Below are 27127 nucleotides of genomic sequence, written 5' to 3' on the forward strand. Positions count from 1 at the left end.
TACACAGAGAGATGGTCGGGAGAGGACCGGCCTTGTTTGAACTGCCTCATTCATTCAGCAGATCTGAGAACATTCCTTCTGAGTCTTCAGACTTAGGGCAAAATTCTGTGTGCCTGGTACACAAATTTTAATATCAAAGAGATCTCATTTCTGATTTCTTTCACTAGTATTTGGTTAGTTCCCCTTCACCGCTCTTTGGATCTTGTTTTACAGTGTTTCGAGAGGCTGAAGAATGAGGGGTGTTCTGAAATGACTGCCTTTAATCTTTTGTTACATCTAAGTCTCACTGTTTCTGAACGTTGGAGTAATGGGTTAATATGTTTGTGACTCACTCTAGGGTATGTACATCAAATCGACCTATGATGGATTGCACGTGATTACTGGAACCACAGAAAATGTAAGTGCATATCCATTTAATGTAAAAGCTATTGTGCCTGCAAACAGATTTGACAGTGTCCCTATTCTTTCCATTTAAATATGTGTATGTTGTTCTATTATCTGTAAGGGAGTGCAGGCGCCTGTTTTGTTTATTTCTGTTGTTAGTGTGCTGCTCATAACCAGTTGTCATCAATGTATTATTTAAATTGTCCTTTATTGCTCTCGTTCACACACCTTGCCCAGCTTTTGCCATCTTGTGTTTATTTTTTATTTTTATTTTTTGCACTCTTGGAAGTGTTAACTCATAAATACAAAAGCAGTGATCTTTTTGTTGTCGACAATCACTCTTATAAGAGCTGGAGTTGGTGACCATATGTGTTAAATATGGTGTTTTTTTAAAAAGTGAAATTTATATGTGTCCCCAGAGCAACTATTTTCGGGTTTTTGCATGACAAAGTTTCTTTTTATAGAGCTGTATTTCATAATATTTGCATAATACTGAAATTTAGTGTTTTCCCCCCTTAATCATTTGAATAGAAAAAGCAGGGCCATTTCTGTTGTGAGGAACTTGTACTCTGTTATCATCCTTTAGAAAATTCTGCCACATAAAAGGTTTTTCCTTAGTCCCTCAAACATTTTGAATTTGTGAAAAGTAGAGCTAATTGAATGCTTTCTTTATGCAACCTACAATACGGCTCGCTTTTGAATGACATTGATGCAGAGCTTGAAATGTCTGAAAAACTTCTCTGCATCTGTGTAAAAGTAGCATGTGTCTATGGAATTAATTGCTATTTAATCACATAAGACAAGAGGATGAAATTCAAGACACAAGAAACTTGGTGACTACTTTTCTTCATCGTTGTTGTTTTAGTCGCAGAGTCATGTCGGACTTTGTGATCCCATGGACCGTAGCCCATCAGGCTCCTCTGTCCATGGAATTCTCCAGGCGAGAATACTGGAGTGGGTTGCCATTTCCTTCTCCAGGGGATCTTCCTGACCCAGGGATCGAACCTGGGTCTCCTGCATTGGCAGGTCTTTTCTGATATGGTGGAAATATGTGTCGAAGTTTGAGCTAGGTCTGTTGATAAAATAAAATGGCATGATCTTTGATGAGGGTTTGTGACACATTTGATTGTTATAATAAGAAAGAAAATGACACCACCTAAGGCATTCAGTGAATTACAAATAAGTTGTGTAGTTCTGGCAGACAAATGAGTAGAAGCTGATAGTGTCTTTAAGCATTGCTTGTTGGGCTACAGTGAGAGGACTCAGACCACTGGGAATTTTTATACCATGGCACCTGAGAGGCAAAAATGGCACAGGATCCTCTCCTTTTAGGCTGGGGATGGTGCAAAAAAAAAAAAAATCACAACAAATGTTCCTCCCATATCCTTGTCAGAGACTATGTAGCTGAACATACTCATGTACCACTCAGTACATTGTTCTGAAGTTGGATAGATTCAGAGGGATGGTGAATGTCATTTCAGTTTTTACATTTTATTTATTTTATTTTTGGCCTGGGTCTATTTTGCTTTGCACGGGCTTTCTCTAGTCATGGTGAGCAGGCCTACTCTTTGCTGGCTGCTCCAGCTTCTCAATTCAGTGGCTTTCCTTGTTGCAGGGCAGGGCTCTAGGCGTGTGGGCTTCAGTAGTTGCAAATCTTAGTTGTGGAATCTTCCCAGACCAGGAATCGAATCCATGTTCCTTGTATTGGCAGGCAGATTTTTATTCATTGCACCACCAGGAAGGTCCTATTTTATCTTTTAAACAGTTGAAATTTTGCATCTAGTAATTTGGTGATTTCATTAACAACCCAGACCTGTGCAGTTCCAGACTCAATCAGGGCTTTGAACCAATTTCAATCTTGGATAAATATAGAACACTATAATATTTCTTCCTTTCACTGTCTGCCTCATCCCTGGCCTGCTTCCCCCCACACATCGTCACTATTAAGGATGGAGAGCTAAAGAAAACTGCCTTTGAATCAAATCAAATGTCAACTGATACATTCAGTAGAATTCCTACCAGACTCTTTACCTGGATGTGGTCGATCCTAGTGCTTCCACACAAGATGGTACCTAAGTCATCCTTGAAAGAGATGGTTTCCTTCTTGTTCGAGATCAAAGAAGGGGAAACTGGTCTTATTCCATCTGGTAATCTGCTAGAAAATGTCCCTCATTCTTGCAGTCACCTATGTTCATTGTCTGGAATATGCTACATACTGTGTAATTCTTGTCGATGACAGTGAGGAGTTAGGTAAGAGCCCACTTCTCAAGGACTTGATCTGAATATTTTATATGTAGTGCTGGATGTTTTAGACTTAAATGTTAAATGCCAGTAGAAAATGCCAGCTCCAGTACAGCTTTCTGTCTGTCACTGGAGGTTGCTATGACTTTACAGCCAGAATGTTTTTTATAAAAGCCTAGTGTTGGAGGGTGAGAGTGGACAGAATTCACCAACTTCTTTCTCATGTGAATTGTCTCTACATTCCTCTGTCTTGGACTCCAGCTGATGTGATGCCAGCAGGTCATCTCAGGCCTTTAGTCCTCTCTTTTTTTGAGGTTACCTGAGAAGTCAGGATCATTCCAAGATCAGACAAACAGGATCTAGTGATTCTCTATCTCCTTTTTTTGATGTTGCTCAAGACCTTGACAGAAGTCTTGATGGGATCTTAGCCCTATTCCTCTTCTCCACCCCTGACATGAGTTGGGAAGTAGATGAGCCTCTGAAGAATGGATGCATTCTTCTCCAGGGCATCACTCTTCTGCAGTAAGCCAGATCAAGCATCATTTTTCAGGAGTCCGGCACGTGGTTAAGGTCATCAAGAGCAACTGCCCTAGGGAGAATGTTGATATCAGGCTCTCTCTTTACCAGTGTTCTGCCAAGCACAATGCTTAATCACTTGGTAGGACATTGGAGAAATGAGTATGTGAAGATCCTTAGGAATGGAAGTCAGTTCAGGACACTGGGGCTTGTTTTTTTTGTTTGTTTGTTTGTTGTTGTTGTTTTTTTTTTTTTAAGATTGCTTATCTGTAAACAGGGACTTTCTGGCTTCAAGGCTATCTTTTATTTATTTATTTATTTTTTCATTTATTTTTATTAGTTGGAGGCTAATTACTTCACAACATTGCAGTGGGTTTTGTCATACATTGACATGAATCAGCCATGGAGTTACATATATTCCCCTTCCCGATCCCCCCTCCCACCTCCCTCTCCATCTGATAGAAAGTGAAGCTTACCTTAGCTGAATCCCCAGCCCAGGAAGATTAACTGGGACTGGACTTATTATGAGCAGACTTGCCAAAGTTGACCTGTAACCATGGGTTCAGCATCTGACACCAGGGGCAAGAAAGGAGCATTGACATGTTTGTTTGTTTAAGAAATGCCTCAGGAGCAGGGGATTGGAGACGGACCATCTCCCTGTGGTACCCATGATGCTGGTCTCTCAGGAGAGGCACAGCTGGTAGTTATGGTGGCAAGTTAAATGTTTGCAAAAGTAGCTGGCATAGTTACTTCTGCCTTGTGTTGGCCCAGGTGAATCCAAGAAACTGTTTCTACAGTTTAATGCTAATCTCTCATTTTTAAATTTTCCTTGCTCATTTCTTGTTGTGCCTATCACAACAGCTGAGTGAGAAAGTTCAGCTAGGGCGTCTTGAGTTTAGTTGCTCCCCCCATTGCTGTGTTCAGAGGTGCTATTTTTAAAGGATGGTTGTAAATTGCTTGAAGATTTCAGTTATATAAGTCACAAAATAAAACATTCTGGCTTAGATAACAGTTCATTATAATTTGAAATCAAAGTTTTATCCTTTCCTTCTCTTTTGGTCATATGAAGTATCTTTTTTTTATATAATTTGGTTTTGTTTTATTTTATTCCATGAATTTATTGTTTTTGCATTTAAATAATAATAATAAACCTATACTTCTAGGTAGGATTGGACATTACACTTATCCTAAAATACTTTTCAAATTCTTTGTCAAAATGTTTAGTCTGTAAAATGTATTAATGAGAGAAAAAAAGTTGAGAAGAAATTATGGCACAGGATCCCTTTAAGATGAAATAATACTTCAACATATAGGTACAATTTATCAGGGGAAAATTTTGAAGGTATTACTTTCATGTTAAAAACCACCTAATAAGCATAAAGCTATATTCTGCATCTTTCACTTACTGTGTGTCCATAACTGAGTTATTTACCACTGAATGTCAATTTCCTCAAAACTCCATAAAATAAGCCTAATGATATCTGTAAAGTTTGTTGGCAGAATTTTTTAAACATATTTTAAAATCGTATGAAATATCTTAAACGTTGAGTTACAGTTTGATTAAATGAGCAAGAAACTATGAGAAAATATTTGACGAATAGATTACATTTATTTATCTGCCTATACACACATATGTGGATGTGTATATATATACACACACACACACACAGATATTTGCAAATTTGTAGCAAACTATTATTTGAAACAAGCAAAGTCTGGACTTTGTTGTGATACTGTGAAAACAGATCCATTTAGAATTCAACCTGAAGACAAAAAAAATTTAAATTTTCTCTAAATATCTTCTGTTTTCACTGTCTTTCTATTTTAACAGTGTGCTGATAACATGTAAAACAAGTCTGAGTAAAAGAAAGACTTAGTTTTAATCATCACGTAACAAACAGTTGTATGACAGAGTTACAGGGATCATCTGTACATGTTAAGCAGTTGGTCCGCTTTTACAAGATGAATTTTGACAGGGATATAGGGAAGGCAGCTTCTAGATGAACCAATGGCTTTGACCAGCCTGTTACATGGACAGTATGTGCCTCTCTTCACGGTAGGTTGGATGACCTTGGCTGTTCCTATTGACAGATTATCTGTTGTAACAAACCGCTGGAGATAACACGAATATTCACATGCCAAGTTCTACAGGCTGTGTCCTTTCAGGAAACTCAAGCACACTGTGTAACCATTCTTGAGAAAATCGTATTCCCATTGCTTATTTTGTGTAGAAGAAGGGAGACGAAATAGAAGCAGAAAGAAATAGGAGGCTTAAAAAATAAGACAGGTCTCTCTCTGTTTGTTTCTAACAGTCTCCTGCAGACAGATCTCAGAAGATTCATGCTGGAGATGAAGTCATTCAGGTTAATCAGCAAACTGTGGTGAGTTTGTTCACTGAAGCTTCAGATTTCATCTTCCCCTTCTAGAACTTTTAATCCATTTTGCTTGCATTTTAAAAATTTGCAGTTTATATCCAGCTTTCCATAATTTTAAGCAGTGCTAGAAGGAACAGATTTGTATCTGCCTATTTGCTCATAGCTGATTTCCTTGAGATGAATTCAAGGAAATTTGAATTCCTTGAACTCAAATAGGCTTGAGTTTTCATTATTCATGAGTAAGCCCCCTCTCCTCATTGTCTTTCTTTGAAGGTGGGATGGCAGCTAAAAAATCTGGTGAGAAAGTTGAGAGAGAATCCTACAGGAGTTGTGTTACTGCTGAAGAAGCGCCCCACGAGTTCCTTCAACTTCACTCCTGCCCCCCTGAAAAACCTACGGTGGAAGCCGCCCCTGGTGCAGGTACTGTTATTGGTTGTAAGCCTTCCTTTGACATTGGTGCAGGAACAATGTATAATATCTGAGTTGTCTAAAAAAAAAAAGATTACAGTTTGATGGGTTTCGGGAGTGTGTGGATTATCTGTGTGTGGATAATTATTCTATAATCCCGTACATACAGGTGCTCAGCCGTGTCGACTCTTTGCGAGTCCATAGACTGTGACCTGCTGGTCCATGGGATTGCCCAGGCAGGCATACCGAAGCAGGTTGCCATTTTCTCCTCCAGGGGGTCTTCCCGACCCAGGGACCGAACCCTCATCTCCTGGGTCGGCAGGTAGATTCCTTACCACTGTGCCACCTGGGAAGCCCATCCAATAGTCCTACTTACGTGAAAACAGGATTGCTGGATTTGCGCTAATATGGCAGCCACTAGCCACCTGTGACTGTTTCAATAATTAAAACAGAAGCTTCAATTCCTTGCCTCACTGGCCACATTTCAGGTGCTGGGTGGCCAGTTGGGGCGAGTGTCTGTTATCACTGCAGACACTTCCTTCTGACCCTTCTCCTCTCTCGTTTCAAACACACACTCCCATAAAGGAATCCAGTTTGAACATGGATCTGAGAGAGACCGCCTGGGGTAGAGTCCTCAACAGTGGTTTATCAAGGCAGGGGTAGGGGCTGTGAGACCAACCCACTAGTCAGGGAGCTCTGTCACGCCTTTGTTTAGATTTAGTAGTCTTGGATGATAATAAAAAGCGGACTGGCTTTTAGTTTTATTATTTGAATTCTCTACAGACAATGCACTCCTTACTGCTTACACTTGGGTGGACATGCACCCCACCAACCCTCTCCTTATATCATCGGTTCTTTGTGTTTAATTTCTAAACCATGAAAGAAAATCAGCACACTTAAAACTCTTTTATAAGATTGAGATTGTCACTTATGTGTAACTCTCTGTGATTTTACTGTCCATCTTCAAATGGAAAGAACGGCAGTATCTCACGCTATCAATGGATGTTTCGTGATGCACAGGGTGCTGGAAATCTGTCTGTGTGTGTACCTTAGAGGGGCGGGGGACACATAAAAATAAAGAACAGGATGTGGAGAGTGGAGCCAGGAGGGGCACATAATTAAAGCCACTTAAATAAAAAGGGAATGTATCAATCGCACTCTGGCAGCTTCTGTTTGCTTTGGTTCAGTTCAGTTCAGTTGCTCAGTCGTGTCCGACTCTTTGCGACCCCATGGACTGCAGCACGCCAGCCTTCCCTGTGCCTCAGTATTCAGGGCACCGTCTTTCAATACTTCCGGAATTCTCAGAATGTGTTGCTTAACACAGAAGAGGTCTTACTTTATCACTGATAGTTGATGGAGGGCTTCCCGCCAGCCAGCTCTGCCAGCTCCTTGGTGCAGGGGGATGAATGTTGGGTTCTGAGGAAGGGGTGGTGGGCATGTACAGGTGAGCAAAAGTGCCTTTTCCCGAGGAGGTGGGAGCCTGGGAAACTGGGTGGGATTTCGTAGGCAGATGGGAGGCTCTTGGTGGAGTAGATGAACGCTGTTCATACGGCCACCAAGGGAGGATGCACTGCCGTCAGGGGAGGTGGTGTCCAGATAGGGTTTCCTGGAGGCAGAGAGTGTGGCAGACGTTCTTGTGGAATGATTTAGGGCGTGTGCTTCCCGTGAAACTTGTCAGGGAGGGAGGGAGGCAGATGAAGGAGGGGAAGCCCACAAGATGCTGTCTCAGGTAGGATCTAGTCTTGGGCTGTTACCCAGGTATAACCACACATCACAGGCTCTGGCAGCTATACTCAGGGGTGTCTGCTGTCGGCTGAGGGCAATTCTACGGAGCAGGGGGTGACCGTGAGCTTTTAGCAACAGATAATCGCAGCAGCTGAGTTTACTGGCTGACCAGAGGGGCTCTGGGTGAACATCACAGCTCCCCCGCATGAATAAGTAGACCAGACTCTCAGGCAGAGGGTGGGAGAGGGAGCTGGACCCGTGGGCTGGGCTGGACAGGTGGGTATAGAGTTCTAGGCTAAGGAGCAGGGACCTCATCCCGCAGGTAATGTCAACAGGTTGACAGTTGGTTTTTACACTAAGGTCTGGGTTGGTTTGCTAGAGCTGCCAGAACAAAGTACCTGCGACTGGGTCACTGAAATGAAAGTTGTATTCCTTCAGAAGTCTGGGCGCTGGCAGCCTGAGAGCAAGGTTGGCTTCTTCTGATGTCTCTTTCCTTGGCTTGCAGATGGCCATCTCCTTGTGTCTTCACGTGATCTTTGCTCTGTATTTTATTGTTTAGTCGCTAAGTCATGCCTGACTTTTTTGTGACCCCATGGACTGCAGCACTCCAGGCTTCCCTGTCCTTTACTGCCTCCCAGAATTTGCTCCAGCTCATGTCCACTGAGTCAATGATGCCATCTAACCATCTCATCCTCTCTTTCCCCCTTCTCCTCCTGCCCTTAGTCTTTCCTAGCATCAGGGTCATTTCCAGTGAGTTGGCTCTTCGCATGAAGTGGCCAGAGTATTGGAGCTTGCTCTGTATGTCTGTGTCCTAATCACTTCTTCTTACAGGGACACCAGTCAGACTGGATTAGGGCCCACTCATGTGACCTTATTTTAAACTAAGCATATCTTTAAAGACTGCGAGTACAGTCACATTCTGAGCTACTGGGGATCCAGGGGACCCAGTTTAGCCCTTGCCACTATCTAAACTTGAAACAGCAGGTGGGAGGTGTTACATGTTTTTTGTTGTTTCTGTTTTTTAGTGGCTAAGTCATGTCTGACTCTTTTGCGACCCCCATGGACTGTGTAGCCCACCAGGCTCCTCTGTCCATGGATTTCCCAAGCAAGAATCTGGAGTGGGCTGCAATTTCCTTCTCCAGGTTTCTTTCTGACCCAGGAATCAAATCTTCGTCTCCTGCATTGACAGGAGGCTCTTTACCAGTGGGCCACCTGGGTTCTGGGTGAGGCTGGGACAAGGGCGATTCTGTGAAAGACTAACTCAGGAGATCTTTTGGAAGAAGCATCAAGAGGACTCAAAAAGCAGAGGAAGTGGCTCCAGAACTGAAATCCTTGCACTCAAACCCCATCTTTGCCTCATCTTAGCTGTGGGACCTCAGACAAGTAGTTAGTATTTCTAAATCTCAGTTCTAATTACTTCATAGTGACCTTTAGAAAAGTCTTTGAGTTAGGCGTAGGCAGGCAGGGAAAGTGAGCAGCAGGTGTGAAATGTGGCAGTGACCTTGGGTGGTGATACCAGTAACAGAAATCAGACAGTCAGAAAAGAACCATCTAGGAGGCAGAGATGACAGGTCTTCCGAGCATCACTGAGTTTGATACGACAGAGGACGATTCAGGTGGATGTGTTCAGAAGGAAAGTGAACATTATTTCTAAGTATAGGCTAGCGTTAGTTCCTCGACCTCTGGAAATTCACTTAAGAAGGGACATGCTTCCTTTTTCTTTTGTCTACCTTCCTGTCAAGTTCCACTCACTGTGCAGTTTCGGGGGAGAGATGAAGGTGAAGAATGAGACATGTAGCTTCACTTCCAACCCAGCTAGAGAACGGACATCAAAATGCAGAGGCTGGGGACTTTGCTGGTGGTCCAGGGGTTGAGAATCTGCCTTCCAATGCAGGGGACCCGGGTTTGATCCCTGGCTGGGGAACTACCATCCCACATTCCACGGGAAAGCTAAGCCCCTAGCTCAAGAGCCCTTGTGCCACAAACTACAGAACCCACACACTCTGGAGCCTGTGTGTCCATGAGCACAGCTAGAGAGAAGCCCGCGCACTGCAGCAAAGATCCCTTGTGCCTCGGCTAAGACTTGATGCAGCCAAAAATAAATAAGTAAGTAAGTAAATAAATACTCTGAAAAAAAATGCAGAGGCCGTTTTACAGCTTAGCCGTAAAGTATCCCAGCGCTGGGTCCAGGGTTTTCAGAACAAGCACTCTGGTAGACCAGTACTCCGTACACTTTCTCAGCCCCCGTCCTGGGCTTTCCCCGCTGGGTTGTTCTGTGTGCCTGGGTGCCTGCCTCTACTGGGAGGGAGCATCCCTAGTTCTTGTCAGTATCATTAATGTTGTTCCTGGAAAGGTGTTCATTGCTCTGTTTTTAGGCCACCATCCTGGTAAATGAAGCTTATTGATTTAGAAGTAATGATCAGTGTTGATGTTTTGGGAAATACCTGTTCTGTGGAAATGCCCCAGTTTCCTTCTACTTCTCTTTGTGGAGAGCCTGGGTCCCGGGCCCCACGACTTCAGACGTTGTCCAAGATGGTCAGGCTGAGATGTGGATCTGTTCCTTGGTGCAGAGGGCTGACAGGCTGTGTCTTAGGCACCGACCCCTGGGATGCGAGGATGATGCTTGGGGAGTCTGTCTCCCTGAGCCTCAGCGTCCTACCCGAAATGGGTCTGTCGCTCTCTGAGCACTGATACTCCCATCCTCCCAAGCCTCAGACTCCATTTCACACTCTCACTCCCGGGAGGGTCTCCAGCCATCATCACCTGGGCCAGACAGGGCTTCAGTGTCTTTGTCTGGCTCCCCAGGGCCTAGCACAGTCCTCACGTGGTGCTTCCCCCGGCCTTCCCCAAATATCTTCGCGCCTTGACTCAGATTTTCCTGCTGTTGTTCCTTTTGTTATTGTTGTTTAGTTGTAAAGTCATGTCCATCTCTGAAACTTCATGGACTGTAGCCTGCCAGGCTCCTCCGTCCATGGATTTCCCAGGCAAAAATGTCAGAGTGGGTTGCCATGTCCTTCTCACTGTTCTTTTACCAACCAGAAGGGCTGATCGTCGCTGTTAGACTATAGGAGGGGTAGGATTGAAGGTCTCACAAGCTTTTAAAAAAATAGGTCCCCCAAGACCAATAACACGATTAAAGTGACGCCATGTGAATTTAAAATTTAAAAAATTAGCTCGTGAATACTCAAACAGCATAAGGTTGTGTATTTACTGCGTGATGAGCCTGTGCTAAGCCTGTTACATGTGTTACCTCATTTAATTCTCACAGCTGCCCTTTGTTGCTACCGTGCGCCCGTGTGTGTGCGTGTGTGTGTGCGCACTCACTGAGTTGTGTCCAACTCTTTGTGACCCTGTGGACTGTAGCCTGCCAGGCTCCTCTGTCCATGGGAGTTTTATGCTTGTTCCCGTTTATTCCCATTCTGTAGATAAGGCACAGAGAAGTTGAGTGATTGGCCTGGAGACACGCAGCGCATCAGAGGTATAACCGGGATCGCACCCAGAGAGTCTGAGTTCCGAGGCCACACTCCTAGTCAGTGGTAGTGTTGTTAGCGATGAGTGTGAACTCACTCACTTTGTCCTCACTGCAGCCCTCCGTGAGAGGTACTGTCAATATGATTGCTTTTCAGAGGAGGAAGCTGAGGATTGGGAGTTTAGGTGCTTTGCTCAGAGCTAGAATTTTAACCTCCTGGTCTCCTGACTCCAAGGCCTCTGATTCTCACAATGCATCTAGCCTTTCAAAACTCTTGGTAAATGGTTTATACATACTATGGAGTATTAGTCATAGAAAAGAATAAGCTAATGTCATTTGCAGCAACATGTATGGACCTAGAGATTATCAGACTCAGTGAAGTATGTCAGACACATGTCATATGATATCACTTAAATCTGGAGTCTAAAAAATGATACAAATGAACTTATTTACAGGACATAAACTCACAGGCAGAAAATGAATTTATGGTCACCAAAGGGGGAAGGGCAGGAGGGATAAATTAGTAACTTGGGATTAAACATATACACCCTAATATACATAAAATAACCAACAAGGACCTCCTATGTAGCATAGGGAGCAATATTCAATATCTTGTAATAGCCTATAATGGAAAGCATCTGAAAAAAAATATTGTTACACATATATACATAGGTATAACTGAATCACTTTGCTGTGCGCCTGAAACTAAGGCAACATTGCAAATCAACCATATTAAAAAACAAAGACATTGTGAGTGTCTCAAGGAAGAATATGTGCTGAATGTTGCTAGTAGCTACAAACACACAAATGACCCAGGACCCTGTTTACCCAGAGGCTGGTGTTGGTTTTGCGGAGAACCATCTCCGAGTTAACCCCCACGCGTTTACACTTGCTCCCTTTCAGACCTCGCCTCCCACCACGACCACCCAGTCCCCAGACAGCACGATGGATGCCTCGCTGAAGAAGGAGAAGCCGGCCATCCTGGATCTTTATATTCCTCCTCCACCAACTGTCCCCTACTCGCCGCGGTAAGTCCGTGCCCACTTTTGTGATGTGCTTGTCTCCTGGGCCTGGGGATGTTGCGGGTGGTGGGGAGACCACGAGCATCTCAAGAGGAGGCTGAAGCTTGAATCCACTGTCAGAAAGCATCAACCTGAGTGTGGGGGTCAGGAATGGGTGAAGGGGTTCAGAAAAGTACAGACTTCCAGTTACAGGCCGAGTTCTGGGAATGGACTGTTGGGGTCAACAGCATGGTAACTGTTGTTAACGGTACTGTGTTGTGTATTTTGAAAGTTGCAAAGGGACTAGATCTTAAAAGTTCTTATCAGGAGAAAGAAGGAATTAGTCTCTGTGTGGGGTCATGGATGTTACCTAAGCTTATTGTGGTGATCATTTTGCAATATATACATAAATCATTGTGTTGCACATCTGAAATGAATACAATGTTATATGTCAATTATATCTCAGTAAAACTGGGGGAAGGAAGTGTAATTCTTAAAGGGGAAGTGTAGGAATAGATCCAGATCCAGATCTGGACCTTGAAGCCAGAGTTTGATGGGGAGGAGGTGGCTCATTAAAGCATGTGCTTTTGGGTCACATCATTTTTGTTCTTCACTGGGCAGCAGAATGGGCTGTTTGGGGGTTCCCCGAAGCTGAAGTTTCATTAACTACATGGTAAACTTATCTCTGGGGAGGAAGATAATAAATATTTCTGCGAGGTCAAAGTTAGTTTTATCTTGCGGAGGGAGATATGTGTTCTTCATAGGAGTTAAAAAACGTGAAAACATGTGTGAATGGGCTGTATTTGTGCATTCATCTGTGTTTATGTGTATATATCTATTATGAATTCTTAAAGATCATTGCTTTCTTAATGGCTATTTTAAATGTTTATGGTGAAGTGAGGATGGTCATGCTAGACGTTATATAGAGGGTGATTGAGGTATGAAATACAGGCTTATTTATACCATCTGACATATTTACATATGCTGGTAAAACTAGAGATTCTGGCTCATTTATTCAACATACATTTCCTGAGAGTTGATTTACCACCTTATGCAAAACAGATGTCGTTCTTGCCCCTAGAGAACTGGCAGTGTCTCAGTCAACTGTTCAAGAATAAATTGAGAAATACGTAATCATGCTGTAATATTTCATAAGATAAAAGTTTGGACGGAACTTGTAGTGATGTTTCACTTTATATTGGAGTTTTTCATTTGTTTTTGTTTTAAGCTGAACTCTTTGCATCCACTGTGTTTCTTTCCTGGGCACAAAAAAGAAGTAACATCGTTTTCCTCCTCCTTGAGTCTTGGTTTGCCCAGAACTTATTACAGGTGGAGCAGTGACCTCAGTGATCAGGGCATTCTGGTTGGTAGGTAAGACTTCCCTGGATTCGCAGACCAGAGTTCCTCTGGTTGTGGGATCTTAAGTGTATATAAGGAGCTGTTTGTTGCTTCTGCATGTGGAGAGCAGAGGGTTTCGCTGATGACCAGCATGTGGACTGTTCTATCAGAAACTGTAGGGAGGATCACCCTGACACCCCTAATCCTGAATATTCTTGCCTGAGTCTTGGTGAGGGGGGTCACAAGAGGCATGGCAAGAAAAAGAGTATGCACATAATAAGGGCAAAAGGGAACTGGGGCTTTTAATGTATTTGGGAGAAGACATGCGGGGACACATACATACAGAAAGACACCATTAATAAAGTCTATTTTATTAGGAATGAAACATGCACATGGTCACAAGAACAAGTGGTGAGTGTGGAAAGCATTGAGAGTGGGGAAGTTGTGTTCCAGGTTTAAAAGTATAGAAGGAGACAGATTCATGGCAGCAGTGAAGGGGGAGAGCTACAGGTACAGGTATTCACTGGGAATACCAGTAGGCCAGGCTGATCTTTAGACTGTTTGGACTTAGTAGACTCTGTATTTATAGAGTAGTTTTGCAATGATCCCCTAATGGAATTTACTAAATGTAAAAAGTTAACCAGCTTGTAACTTGGACTCAACTAAAATTAATTTTATGTCTTAGTATAAGCTGACATTCAGAAAGAATTAAGTTGCAGGCGGTGGTCCAATTTTTGCTGATTTTCTGTACTTCAGAAAATAGACAGTTTCCATTGGTCACTATAAAGCCCCCTTTGTATTTTTTGACATCATTTTCAAATCGAACAACTGCCTGTTTTACTTCAAGTGTCTTCTTTGCTTGATGGCAAGGATACTAATCTTGGCATGAGAAAAAAGGTTTGGTCATATCTTCGCTTGTGGTGTCTGTGGTAAATAGGAGATTCAGTTCTACTGTAGGGTAGGTGTACAGTGAAACCAAAGCTAGCTTTTCAAAGGTATATTTGTATCCTTTAAACTGTATATATGAAAAAAGTCTCATTTCCCCTTATTTAGTAGGATCATTTTCTTTTATTTAATAGGATCTCTATGTATTTGAGAAGCAGCTGTGCTTGAAAAAGTATTGCTTTTTCCTCCAGAGGAAAAGGAGAATTTAACTTGTCTTCCATGTGCTGCCAATAGTCCGTCTCTTATAATTCTTTTGTTTGAGAGGATCTTCGTAAGCAACTTAATTATTGCCTTCCATCCTGCAGGGAAGAGAATGGGGGTTCTGTTTACGGATTCAGCAAATGTAAACAGCCACAGCCTGGTCCGAAGGGTTCCGAGTCCCCCAATTCCTTCCTGGACCAGGAAAGCCGGAGACGGAGATTCACCATCGCAGATTCTGATCAGCTGCCTGGCTATTCCGTGGAAACCAATATTCTGCCCGCGAAAATGAGAGAGAAAACGCCATCTTACGGTACGTTGCTGAGTATTCATTTCTCTTCCCCTCCCCCTTCCTTATTTGGAACTGTTGGATGAATTTGGCAGACTTGAAGGGTAATCTGAGGAAAACATAAACCTCAATGAAATTCAAAGTATGAGACCTTTATTCATGTCTCCAAAGCCAAGGCTGGTTGAGTCATCACACTGCCTGGCATCCAAGCCCAGTGGGGTGAGATCATGTTACAGGTTTAACTTTCAGTTGCCTGCATTTCAGCTTGCAGTTGCTTTGCTCTGGGGACCCACAGACTCAGGTTCAGCACGTCTCTGTCCTCATGGCGTGCTGAGGAAACCCAATGCTTTAAAACACTTTTTCCTTATTTTAAACTAGGTTTTGCTTACACTGCAGTGAGCGTGGTATTGGGGTGCGGGACAGTCTAGTACTAAATAAAGGGTCCTCTGAAGTCCAGAAACTCTCAACTTCTCCTTTTTCTTCCCCTTCCTCTGAAGGCAAGCCCCGGCCTTTGTCGATGCCTGCGGATGCGAGCTGGATGGGCATTGTGGACCCTTTTGCTAGACCTCGAGGTCACGGGAGGAAAAGTAAGTTTAAGGAAACAGAAGAAGCACCAACCGTAAAGCCCAGGCCTTCGTCTCGGGCCTCTTCCTGGATGTGCTCAGTGGCCACAAAAGCCGTCTTCTCCTCCACATCAGGGCTGCAGAAGCCTCCAAGGCTCTGCACATGTGTGTGTTGTTCAGCTGCCCAGCCGTGTCTGACTCTGTGCCACCCCACGGACGGCAGCATGCCGGGCTTCCCTGTCCTTCGCGGTCTCCGGGAGTTTGCTCAAACTCACGTCCACGGAGTCGGTGAATCCTAGTTAGCGCTTGTAAATCTCCTGATTAGTATCGTGTGCTTTACACAGGCTGTAGACGTCGACGGCCCAGTTTCTAAGCAAGTAGAAGTACCTTATTCATTAAAAAATCCCATCCTCAATTTTGAGCTTTTCATTATTGGAGTCTGTCTGATTTTTGATGGACAGGCGTAGCTTTTTTCTTCCCCGTCCTTATATTAGAGAATAATTACTATTGAAAAAGAAACTTGTGTTTAATTTACTGTCTCTTCCAAGTTACTGATGATGATGCTTCTCTTGAGGGAAATGTTGGCCCAGATTACATTTGATTGTCAAGACATCCTAACATTGATTTTGCAGTGCTGAAACAAACAGCTGTTGAAAAGATAGCAGGTAGGCCTGAGATAGTAAAAGGAAGAAGAAATAAATTCTGGTGCCTCAACTGCCAAAGTGCTCAACCCCTGACATTTCCCTGGGACTTGGTAAAGTTTGTCACCTAAGTAGCTGAATCCCCTGGATGATACTAAATTGGAAAAAGGAAGAAGACGCCATCTAAGGTCCAAGACACCCTTAGCTGATGTGAAAAATCTGTGGAGCAGACAGCAGGGGGCAGGGCAGTCCTTTGTTTAGATCTGAAATGTCCACAGCCTCGTTGCCAGTCTTTTTAGCCTTTGAAGCCCCAGATGTAGTCTTTTAATATTTGAGATACAGGGTGCAGGGGTGGGGAGTGTGAGGTTGGGAAAATGGAAAGATACTTGACCTCAATCCCACCTGCCACATTTTCCTGGTGTTATCATTTTAGAAGGAAAGTTATCTGCATAAAATAATGGACACTTCAGGAAAACAAAACAAAATACCACCTTTTTTTGGAGAGACAACTCACATACCATAAAGCTCACCCTGTTAAAATGTACAATTCACTGGGTTTCAGTATATTCATAGAGTTGTAATAATTCCAGAATATTCTGTCACCTCAACAAAAAAACCCTGTAAGCAGTCATTCCTCATTCCCACCTCCTTCAACTCCTGGCAACCAAAAATCTTTCTGTCTCTTGATATACCTACTTAAGGCATTTCCTATGAATAGACTCCTATGGGCACTTTTAAAAAGTAACTTTTCCCCCCTTTGATTACAAAAGCAAAACAAATAGAAAATATAAGAAAACTTATCTGTAATCTGCTTCCCAACCTAGAAATAATCACTCTTGAGTGTTTTGTATTTCTTCTAATTGTTCCTATATTTACATATTACACACTTAGGAAAAAATGCAAAATGGAATAGATAGATGTTCAGAAATATTATGTAAGAGGAACACATACATTTTTTGCAATAGTTGCGTTAGTAATCTGTCTTATGGCAATGGTGGTGGTTTATTTGCAAAGTCCTGTGCAACTCTTCTATGACCCCATGGACCATAGCCCACCAGTCTCCTCTGTCCTTGGGATTTCCAAGGCAAGAATACTGGAGTGGGTTACCAATTCCCTCTCCAGGGGATCTTCCTGACTCAGGGATCGAACTTGTGTCTGCTGCATTGCAGGCAGATTCTTTACCATCTGAACCACTTAATTCAGTCTGCTGTGTTTGGACATTTGGGTTATTTCTGTTTATTTCCTCTCAATTGTAAATAATGCTTCAAGAAACACCTTGTACATACATATTCCTATGCTTTTTTTTTTTTTTTTTTTGGCCAAATCTCACAGCATATGGAATCTTAGTTCCCTAACCAGGGATTGAACCTGTGACCCCTGCTGTGGAAGAGCAGAGTCTTAACCACTGGACTACCAGGGAAGTCCCAATCTTCATACATTTTTAGAAGTGGAATTTCTTGATCAAAAGAAGGCTGCCAGGATGCCCTGTATTTTACATTTCTATTTGATTTCTTGCCTCCCCGCCCTGCTCCCCATCCCAGGGGGGCTGACTTTTAGGGTAGGATCATTCTCCCTCCTCCAGAAATGTCCCAAGCCTTGCAGAGCAGTAGAATCTTTGAACCCCACCCATTCAAGGTGGAGAGCGCCCGCTCCGCAGCCAGGGTGACAAGCAAGGGTACCCCTCCTTCCTGAATGCCCTTGAAGGGTGCTCCTGGCTAGGAACCACGGTTCCCAGGGCCGGTGCTCCAGGGTGCAGGCATTGAACAAGCAGACGTGGAAGGAGTGATAGCATTACAAGGCTTTCTTTGTTTTTCGATTTCAAGTGAAATTATGAAAATCCTACACTGATTAAAAAGGGCAGGCTTGCTGATTCTTCTCTGCCCGTCCTGTTACCTCTCAGATAGAAAAGCAGCCTGAAGTGTGGATGTCTTCCATGTCTGCTTTCTTAAAGCCCTGAGGGGTGGGCCCAGCCGCCTGGGGGACCCGGTAGCCCATCCCCGAGTGGAAGGCAGGGTGCGGTGCCTCTTTCAGAAGCAGGGCAAGTCTGAGCAGCGGATGTGCGAATGACGGGTATTTTAATGGACTGCTTGTGGGCTTTATCCGATAACAGGTGAGGATGCCCTCTGCCGGTATTTCAGTAACGAGCGTATCCCTCCCATCCTCGAAGAAAGCTCCTCGCCCACGTACCGCTTCTCAAGGCCCGCGACCGAGAGGCAGCTGGTCCGAGGTGCAGACTACATTCGAGGCAGCAGGTGTTACGTCAGTTCGGATCTCCATAGCAGCGCCACGATTCCGTTCCCGGAAGAAGGGACCAAAAAGAAAGCCGGCTCCTCGGCCGCCAAGTCCTCGTCTCCAGAACCGTCCCTGCTGGTCAGCTGGTTGACTCGCCTGAAACTGTTGACTCATTGAGCCCCGCACTTCCTGGGGCTTCCCGGACTCCTGCTAACAAGTGCCTTGTTTCCTCGGTCGGCAGTCTTGTTCTGATTTTCATCCACAGTATTATGTAGCGGTCTTACGCTATTTTGTGAGTTTCCTTTTTTTATTTTGGAAAGTTGTATATTGCACTTCTTGGAATTTTGAAGTCATTGGATGGGAATAAATCCAGAGAATCTTAGATCAGATGCTGACTTGTGCCGGCCAAAGGAGAGAAATGGGGAGTCTGCCCCTCTGCCCCCACTTTTTTTTTTTTTTTTTGCTTCCTTAAGAGTCAGAACACAGAGACAAAGTCTCTAAAGCAGAGCCTTGGCCAGGAACGGTATGACCATTAGAGAGAACTGGGCCATTGTTCGTTTTGAGGGTGGAACTACGATTGGTGGCCGCTGTCACACAGATGTGTTGGGTTTTGGTCCAAGTTCTTCACCTGAAAAAGCCAGTGGAGAAAAGTTTTGTTTTGATTTTTCAAGCTATATATACCACATGTGTACGTGTAGCAGCCTTGACCTTGAAATAACACGTGGGCAGCATCTGATGCTCTTTCAAAGCAGAGGTATAAATGTAGGCCTGTTACACTTGTTTCACGCCGTTTGCATAACAATCAGTGTAGGTCAGTTAATACAGAAACACGTGAAAACATTTAGATAGGGCTTACTACACACAAAGAAGTTTATGGTTATTTGTGAGGGGTGTCATTGTTGATGTTGTATATTATTGTTTTTAAGGGAAAAGAAGCTATAAGACTTGCTGACAGCCAAAGTCTCATTCAGAAAAATGAAGCAAGCATACTTAGGTTTATGAGAGAGACATCAGTTTGCATTTTAACCTGTTCAGTGACTATCTTCCAGAAAAGAATGGATGGTTCTTCAAAACTACACATTTTGCTCATTAGAAACCTCTTGGAAAAATCTCACGGTCACTCATTTTCAACTAGCATATGGTATTTTGGAAAAGTGTGTCTGTGTATTAACTCTTGTTTAAACTGAATGTATGATACTTTGTTAGAATGGAAAAGTACTATCTTGTTAATTTAAGTGTTTTAAATATAGTTGTATATTTTTCTTACTCTTAATCACATGTAATTGGTATATTTCTGTTTTGTGTTCTACATGAAGCTAATGAAAAAGTGTTCAACATGTTTTCAGGTTTACCAGTGACCACCATGGCTATTGCCACCGTGGGCACTATTGTTAAAAAAGAAAAAAAAAATAAATCCTCTGAAGCAATTTTAGAATTTTATGGATTAGAAATGGGGACCTTGAGCGGGCGTGTGTGAAGTTTACATTCGGGGAATTTTCTGAGCTGTACCCCTGGACAAAGCTGGTATTTGTCTTGAATTGTATACTTTGCTGAACTGCCTGAAATCAGAGATTCCTTGGAGTTAGCAGACATCTTCCTTTTAAAATGCCTCTGTGTGATTGAGGGAGTTGGTGAACTTCAGGGAACTGGCAACCACTTGTGTGTTTGTGTGAATGAATTCAGTCAGGCTGTTTTGGTGTCAGCCAACCCCCAAAGGAAATGCAGTGAAGATACAGTTGTTTCATGGAAGTGACAAGGGGTTTGGCAAATGGAGGGAAGAAGAGGCTTGGAATGTGTGATTCACTGGGTGCTTGACAGTACAGTGTAAGGGCAAAGCCAGGGCGGGGTGGTCTGGTAACAGGGCACTGATGACTAGGAGGACTGTGGAAAAGAGGGAGCACCAGGCCTGGCCTTTGTTTGTTGGCTTGGTCGGCTTTCAGCCCAGACAACAGGGGCAGGGGACAACTCTTCCTCTCCCTCCTCAGCTTCAGGGGAGCTTTAGATCCCCTGAGTTATGAGTTCAGTGGCCGTGGAGGTCTCAGCTGGATCTCAGCCCGTTTGCTGTGGACTAAATGCCCTTTGTCATCAAGTGACCGTCCTCAAGCGAATTTTCAGCGCCCAACTCAAGTAGCTGTACTAGATTGGTGTTTCTCAGACTGTTCCCTGAAGTCCTAAGATGGGGACTTTATATCTCTACGTCTCTCTCCACCAAACTGAACGTACCTGTTTTGTGGGACTTATAATCATTTTGTTTTTCCTCCCTGAAAATAAAGCAGTAGCCTCCTGGCCTGAAGACCATCAATATTCTCAAGTTTCAGTTTATTAGCCCTCAGAGAACTCATAGAGGTATTTATACTTACCTTTTCATCCCCCTAAAGAGCTGGAATAAGTAAATCTCTGATACTTGAGCATGTTGCTATTTTGCCACCACAGGCATAAATGGAATGATCATGCAGGCCTAATGTGGCTGTTTCCACCTGTTGAATATGTGGTTAGTACTTGCAGAGAGTGTTAAGTCACTCAGTCGTGTCTGACTCTGTGACCCCATGGACTGTAGCCCGCCAAACTCCTCTGTCCATGGAATTCTCTAGGCAAGAATATTGGAGTGGGTAGCCAATTCCTTCTACAGGGGATCTTCCCGACCAGGGACTGAACCCAGGTCTCCTGCATTGCAGGCAGATTCTTTACTGTCTGAGCCACCAGACCTTGGTCACATTTTGCTTCTACCCTTATGAACAGAATCACTGCATCATTTGCTTTGGGATGAAACTTCTGCCCAATTCTTCGTTGGAGGTTATTTGGAAGGTGGGCACCTTGAAACGGAAAAACCTCCTCTTGGTATGGGGTTGGCCAATGACATTTGAGGGCTTCCCTGATGGTAAAGAATCTGCCTGCAATGCAGGAGACTCGGGTTCGATCCCTGGGTTGGGAAGGTCCCCTGGAGAAGGAAATGCAACCTACTCCAGTCTTCTTGCTTGGAGAATCCCATGGACTGTATAGTCCATGGGGTTCCAAAGAGTTGGACAGGACTGAGCAACTTTCACTTTCACTGACATTTGATTTCATTCACGTTTGTAGTTCCCCTGCTTGTGTGTGTGTGTGGTTCCCCCCCCCCCCCCTAAAAGGCAGTTAAGCCATTTACTAGCATTGGGAGAGCATTCCTTTAAACAAAAGAAAAAACTCTGAACACTAGAATCTCACCCAGTCTATGAACACTTGAGACCAAACTCTCCAGCGTCTGCACACAGCTTAATCATGAACAAGAGCAAGAAGTCGAGTTAAATAAATTAAACCAAACTGTCCTGCTACAAGGAAATGAAAACTGGGGGGCCGCTTATGCCCCCCCCCCAAAGTCCTCGCACTTAAGTATTTCTGCTCTAAGAATGTGAAAATGCCCCAGTGCAGTACAAAACCGCTTCCCACTGTCTCTTAAGGCATCATTTAATTACCAATCGCCAAAGGCCAAGAAAATCTCGTGGGAAAGGGGCGTACCCTTTGGCTCTGTGCGTGATCTGTAGCTGAGGAGCCAAGTTCTTCAGACCCGACCACTGGCTGACACCTCCTTTTTCGAGGAGAGCGCCCTCACCTAACCGCAGGCTTTGGGGCTCAGCGTCTCCATCTGTAACACGTAGGCCTGGAGAGGGAAGACCCGCTAAGCTTGCGGATTGAGGTCGTCATTATACTCCAACACGTGTCGCACGAGTCAGCCCAGGGGACGCGAAGGCCCCCCGGCTGCGCGCGACGAGGGTCGGGGACGCCGCGGGGCCCCGCGCACACGTGGCCCTGCCCCGGAATGCCACGGCGGCCTGGAGGTGCTTGTGCCACGCGCAGCTTGAGAAGCACGCTGGGCAGGGCAGAGGGTCGAGGCCGTGAGGACATCGCACGGTTCCAGCAACCCGCGCGGGCACGAAGCCGGAAGCGGTCACTCGCGAGACGGGGCAGGCGCCCGAGGGTTGCGCAGGCGCCCTGCACACCTCTCGCCCCGCCCCGCCTCGCGGCTTGGAAGCCTGCTGTCCTCTCGCCGCTGCAGCGACATCGTCGTCGCGTCACACGCAGCAGCTCATGGAGGTTGTGATCCCTGACCTCCCAATTCAGGCAAGTCCACCTCCGTCAGCAGCTTTGCTTTGCGGCACTTAAGTTTCTGCACCGTGATGCTGCTGGGATCCCGCAGGACCCAAGGCCCCCCTGCTTGTGTTATTTTTAAAAAATATGTTCATGCTGATCACCTGGAAGGTGAGTATTTAAAAATCTGCTGATGAAAAACTGGCTTAAAGAGTACGCAAGGCCGGGCTTCCCTGATAGCTCGGACGGTAAAGATTATACAAAACTGGCGTTTCTGATGTTTCTTCAAATATGTGGAAGACCTTGCGTGATGAATCAAGCCCAGGAGGACCTTAATGCAAGTTTACTGATACCTAAAGGGCCTCATGGAGAAGGCAATGGCAACCCACTCCAGAACTCTTGCCTGGAAAATCCCATGAATGGAGGAGCCTTGTAGGCTGCAGTCCATGGGGTCTGGAAGAGTCGGACACGACTGAGCGACTTCACTTTCACTTTTCACTTTCATGCATTGGAGAAGGAAATGGCAACCCACTTCAGTGTTCTTGCCTGGAGAATCCCAGGGACGGGGGAGTCTGGTGGGCTGCTGTCTATGGGGTCGCACAGAGTCGGACACGATTGAAGCGACTTAGCAGCAGCAGCAGCAAAAGAACTCATAGGTTTCCCTCATAGCTCAGTTGGTAAAGAATCTGCCTGCAGTGCAGGAGACTTGGGTTCGATTCCTGGGTCAGGAAGATCCCCTGGAGAAGGAAATGGCAACCTACTCCAGTCTTCTTGCCGAATCCTCTAGTCTGGCGGGCTACAGTCCATGGGGTTGCAAGAGTCGGACATGACTTAGAAACTTTCATTTCACAAAGGGACTCATAAAGTAGATTTTATAAACTGTAGAATTTGGGATTAGAAAATAAATTATTACTCTTCTTACTGTAAAAATTACTTTATAATTCTCTGGAAATTTCTCAAATGCTAAATTTTGACTTAGGGATTTTATTTATTTTTGGCAGGAATTGTTGTTAGAAGTGTTCTGGTGTGTGACTGAGGTTTGGCAAACAAAAGTAAAGGAAAAAGTGATTACATCAAATTTGAATTTACTGGAGGGCCATGTATTTCTCTAGTTTTAGGAACTTGAGGCCTGTCCCAAACCATATGTGTGTGTGTGTGTGTGTGTGTGTGAGAGAGAGAGAGAGAGAGAGAGAGAGAGAGAGAGAGAGAGAGAATTTTTTCTTGTTTCTTCTAAGAGAATTTTTTCCTACTACAAAAGTCCTGAAACAATGTCCTATGACCTATTGATTTGGGGAAGAGAAGAGGTAAGAATTGTCTATAAGCAACAAAATAATGTTACTTTGTCAAAAGGGTGTCATAGACAGTATTTCAGAACTTTTGGGGCTCCTTTTACATAGAAATGCACCTAGTGCTGGGCTTTTAAAGTCTAGATTCTGGATGTAACCTGGTCATTCCTCAGTGTGTGGTAAAACTCTATGGCAGTGTTTATGAAGCACATCTTCTAAGTCAAACATTTACTGTTCATAGGATGCCAGTTTACAGCAGCCCACAGGGGTTAAAACATGTGAGGAAACAATGGAAGAAGAGGATGTTAATCTTCATTCTTTCTGGCATCTGACTGCCCTGGAGTCACTATGCAGAGAAGGCAGTTCCCAGCCTGAGGTCTTCATGTCATGCTTGCAGCTGAATATTACACATGCTCTCCTTTCCCAAGCTTCTTGTTTCTCTGAAAAGTTGTGAAACTGGAACTGTAGGAGAAAATGAAGAAATCAACCTCAAAGGTGTTTTAAAAAGAAGAAGGACTCCATCACCCCCTCAAATCCAGGGATGTTGATAGTCTTATCATTTTCTCCCCCCCTTGCCAGGAGCATTGTAAATCCTCAAATGTTTGCAAAGGAATGATTAAAAGGAGAGAAAACATCAGAGGAAAAAAATCCTATTTTTTCCCTTGTTCTTTCATTGTCTAGACCCACTGAAAGGGATTTCCCATTTAACTTTAGTTTTTGGATGATGAAGACTGAATTTGAGGATGCTCCTTCAACATTTTGACGTATCTCTGTGTAAACATTTTGATTTATCTTGAGAAAACAGGAAGGACTTTAAAAATGAACTTTTAATATAAAGTAATATTGTGTCTGAAGTAAGAAATTGTCCATTTTAATTTTGTGAGTGTGGGGTTCTGTTTTCTTACTCATCTATACCACTCTGACCTTCCAGCTGAGGTCATGTCAGGGTAAGAATGGAAGGGTTTCAGGAGTTAGTGTTAATTTAGAAGTCTCTGACCTTTGGACATTGGCATCCAGTAGTTAGAAGCAGTTGAGGGCTCAGCTTTTGAAGTTAGATAATTCAGCTGTCTCACTGTAGCATTTACAAGCTCTGTGACATGAAACAAGTTACTTATCTCTCTGCTCCTCAGTTATCTATGAAATGGGGATAAAAATAGAATCTCATTCGTAGGCTTATGGGAATTAAATGAGATAATGTTCCTAAGGTCTGTAGGATCCTCCAGCACCCAGGACTTAGGAGATGTCGACTCTTGTTGGAACACTTGAGTAGCAATGTTTGCTCCATCTTGCATGCATGCTCAGTCATGCCTGACTCTTTTTGACCCTATGGACTGTAGCCCACTAGGCTCCTCTGTCCATAGAATTTTCCATGCAAGAATACTGGAGTGGGATGCCATTTCCTTCTCCAGAGGATCTTCCAGACCCAGTGATTGAACCTGTCTCCTGCACTGGTAGGTGGAATCTTTACTACTGAACCACCTGGGAAGCTCCTTGCTCCATCCTAACCTCTAAGAAATAAGGCATTCAGTCAAAAGTCATAAGTCAATAGGCTTTTGTCCATAACCAGCAAAATTATGCTATGGCCACACTGTTAGAAGGCTGCTGTGTAGTCTGCAGCCTGGAAATGTGGCTTTTACTGGTACAGATCTCAATTATTCAGAAGTTTTGGATGAGTCAAAATTCAGAAATGATAAAAGTGTATGATTGGATGCACTCTGAATAATAGAGTATTATTTTAATATTGGCTTGATATATCAGCATATTTTCTCTTTAACTGCACCCCCCCCCAACTTTCTTCAACAGAATAATGTATGAAATAAAGGAAATCTGAGCATTTCCCCATCTCCTAGTTGACTGAATGACTTTTGCCTCCCATCCCTGTTTTAAAGTGGTACCCCTAAATTTATTTCTGTGTTTCATATAATTAGAAGAAAAGGGATCATGTGGAATGGTTTCTGTGTTGGAAATTCTCATGCAAAAGGACTCTTTCACACATATACAACTAAGAGATTGTGTTGCCTTTGTAGAAGGTGAAAAGGATTGTCTTCATGTGCTACTCCCAACTAATGCTCTGGTAGGTCCAGGGAGACATACGGAAAGAAATTCCTTGAGAGGGTCAAGGGGAACTAGAAAATGGTTGTTAGGCTTGACTTTCTTTTCTTTTCTTTTTTTTTTTTCATTTTGCTTTTCAACCATCTGGACGCATGGAATGTATCAGTGAGCATACAGACCAAGAGATGTTAGGCGAATACAGATGTAGCAGCTCCATTCCTGCCCATCCTTGGCTTGTCTCACTCATCTGTTAAGCAGAATCATATGAATCGTGAATATTTGGCCATATTAGAATAAAAACCTACATAGCCAGCAGTCAGTTTGATTCCACCTGGTAGATTACAGATGCCCCAAGATCAGAGATCATGTTTGTTTCTTCTTTTTCAGTTCAGTTCAGTTGCTCAGTTGTGTCCAACTCCTTGCGACCGTATGAACCGCAGCACGCCAGGCCTCCCTGTCCATCTCCAACTCCTGGAGTTTACTCAAACTCGTGTCCATCGAGTCGGTGATGCCATCCAACCATGTCATCCTGTCGTCCCCTTCTCCTTCTGCCCCCAGTCCCTCCCAGCATCAGGGTCTTTTCCAATGAGTCAACTCTTCGCATGGGTTGGCCAAAGTACTGGAGTTTCAGCTTCAGCATCAGTCCTTCCAATGAACACCCAGGACTGGTCTCCTTCAGGGTGGACTGGTTGGATCTCCTTGCAGTCCAAGGGACTCTCAAGAGTCTTCTCCAACACCACAGTTCAAAAGCATCAATTCTTTGGCAATCAGCTTTCTTCACAGTCCAATTCGCACATCCATACATGACCACTGGAAAAACCATAGCCTTACTAGACGGACCTTTGTTGGCAAAGTAATGTCTCTGCTTTTTAATATGCTATCTAGGTTGGTCATAACTTTCCTTCCAAGGAGTAAGCGTCTTTTAACTTCATGGCTGCAATCACCATCTGCAGTGATTTTGGAGCCCCCCCAAAAAAGTCCGACACTGTTCATGGATGTTAATTGAATGATACTCTTTAGATAACATGAAATACAAATGATTGGGGTGTAAGCTTTTGTTAGTGTGTTAACAACTAGTTAATTTTAGTTAATGCTATTCCAGAAACCCCTGCTGCTGCTGCTGCTGCTGCTGCTAAGTTGCTTCAGTCGTGTCTGACTCTGTGTGACCCCATAGACTACAGCCCACCAAGATCTGCCGTCTCTGGGAGTCTCCAGGCAAGAACACTGGAGTGGGTTGCCGTTTCCTTCTCCAATGCATGAAAGTGAAAGTGAAGTCTCTCAGTGGTGTCTGACTCTTAGTGACCCCATGGACTGCAGCCTACCAGGCTCCTCCGCCCATGGGATTTTCCAGGCAAGAGTACTGGAGTGGGTTGCCATTCTCCGTGAAACCCCTGACCTAACA

At 44.0% G+C, this 27127-nt stretch overlaps 1 protein-coding gene and 1 non-coding gene across 4 annotated transcripts in view; one reads left to right on the forward strand and one right to left on the reverse strand.

Annotated features, from left to right (window-relative positions):
* Positions 1–24497, forward strand: part of CNKSR3 (CNKSR family member 3) — a 108168-nt gene extending 83671 nt beyond the window's left edge. The window contains exons 7-14 of one of the 3 annotated variants that reach the window (XR_002310862.2): positions 338–397; positions 5454–5522; positions 5790–5936; positions 12022–12146; positions 14708–14913; positions 15387–15476; positions 18204–18617; positions 23915–24497. Coding sequence is in view for 2 of the 3 variants with exons in the window: in XM_020878001.2 (XP_020733660.1) it covers positions 338–397; positions 5454–5522; positions 5790–5936; positions 12022–12146; positions 14708–14913; positions 15387–15476; positions 18204–18502 (996 nt within the window). In the remaining variant the exon portion in view is untranslated. Of the gene's footprint in view, positions 1–337; positions 398–5453; positions 5523–5789; positions 5937–12021; positions 12147–14707; positions 14914–15386; positions 15477–18203; positions 20628–23914 lie in introns of those variants that run through there. The other 2 variants (XM_020878001.2, XM_070461399.1) reach the window with 2 other exon arrangements.
* TRNAG-UCC (transfer RNA glycine (anticodon UCC)) lies at positions 17441–17513 on the reverse strand. The gene has a single exon. It is a non-coding gene; the product is annotated as a tRNA-Gly (tRNA).
* Positions 24498–27127: the final 2630 nt, after the last annotated feature.

The sequence above is a fragment of the Odocoileus virginianus genome, chromosome 34 (genome assembly GCF_023699985.2).
Source record: "Odocoileus virginianus isolate 20LAN1187 ecotype Illinois chromosome 34, Ovbor_1.2, whole genome shotgun sequence".
In the NCBI taxonomy this organism is placed as follows: domain Eukaryota; kingdom Metazoa; phylum Chordata; class Mammalia; order Artiodactyla; family Cervidae; genus Odocoileus; species Odocoileus virginianus.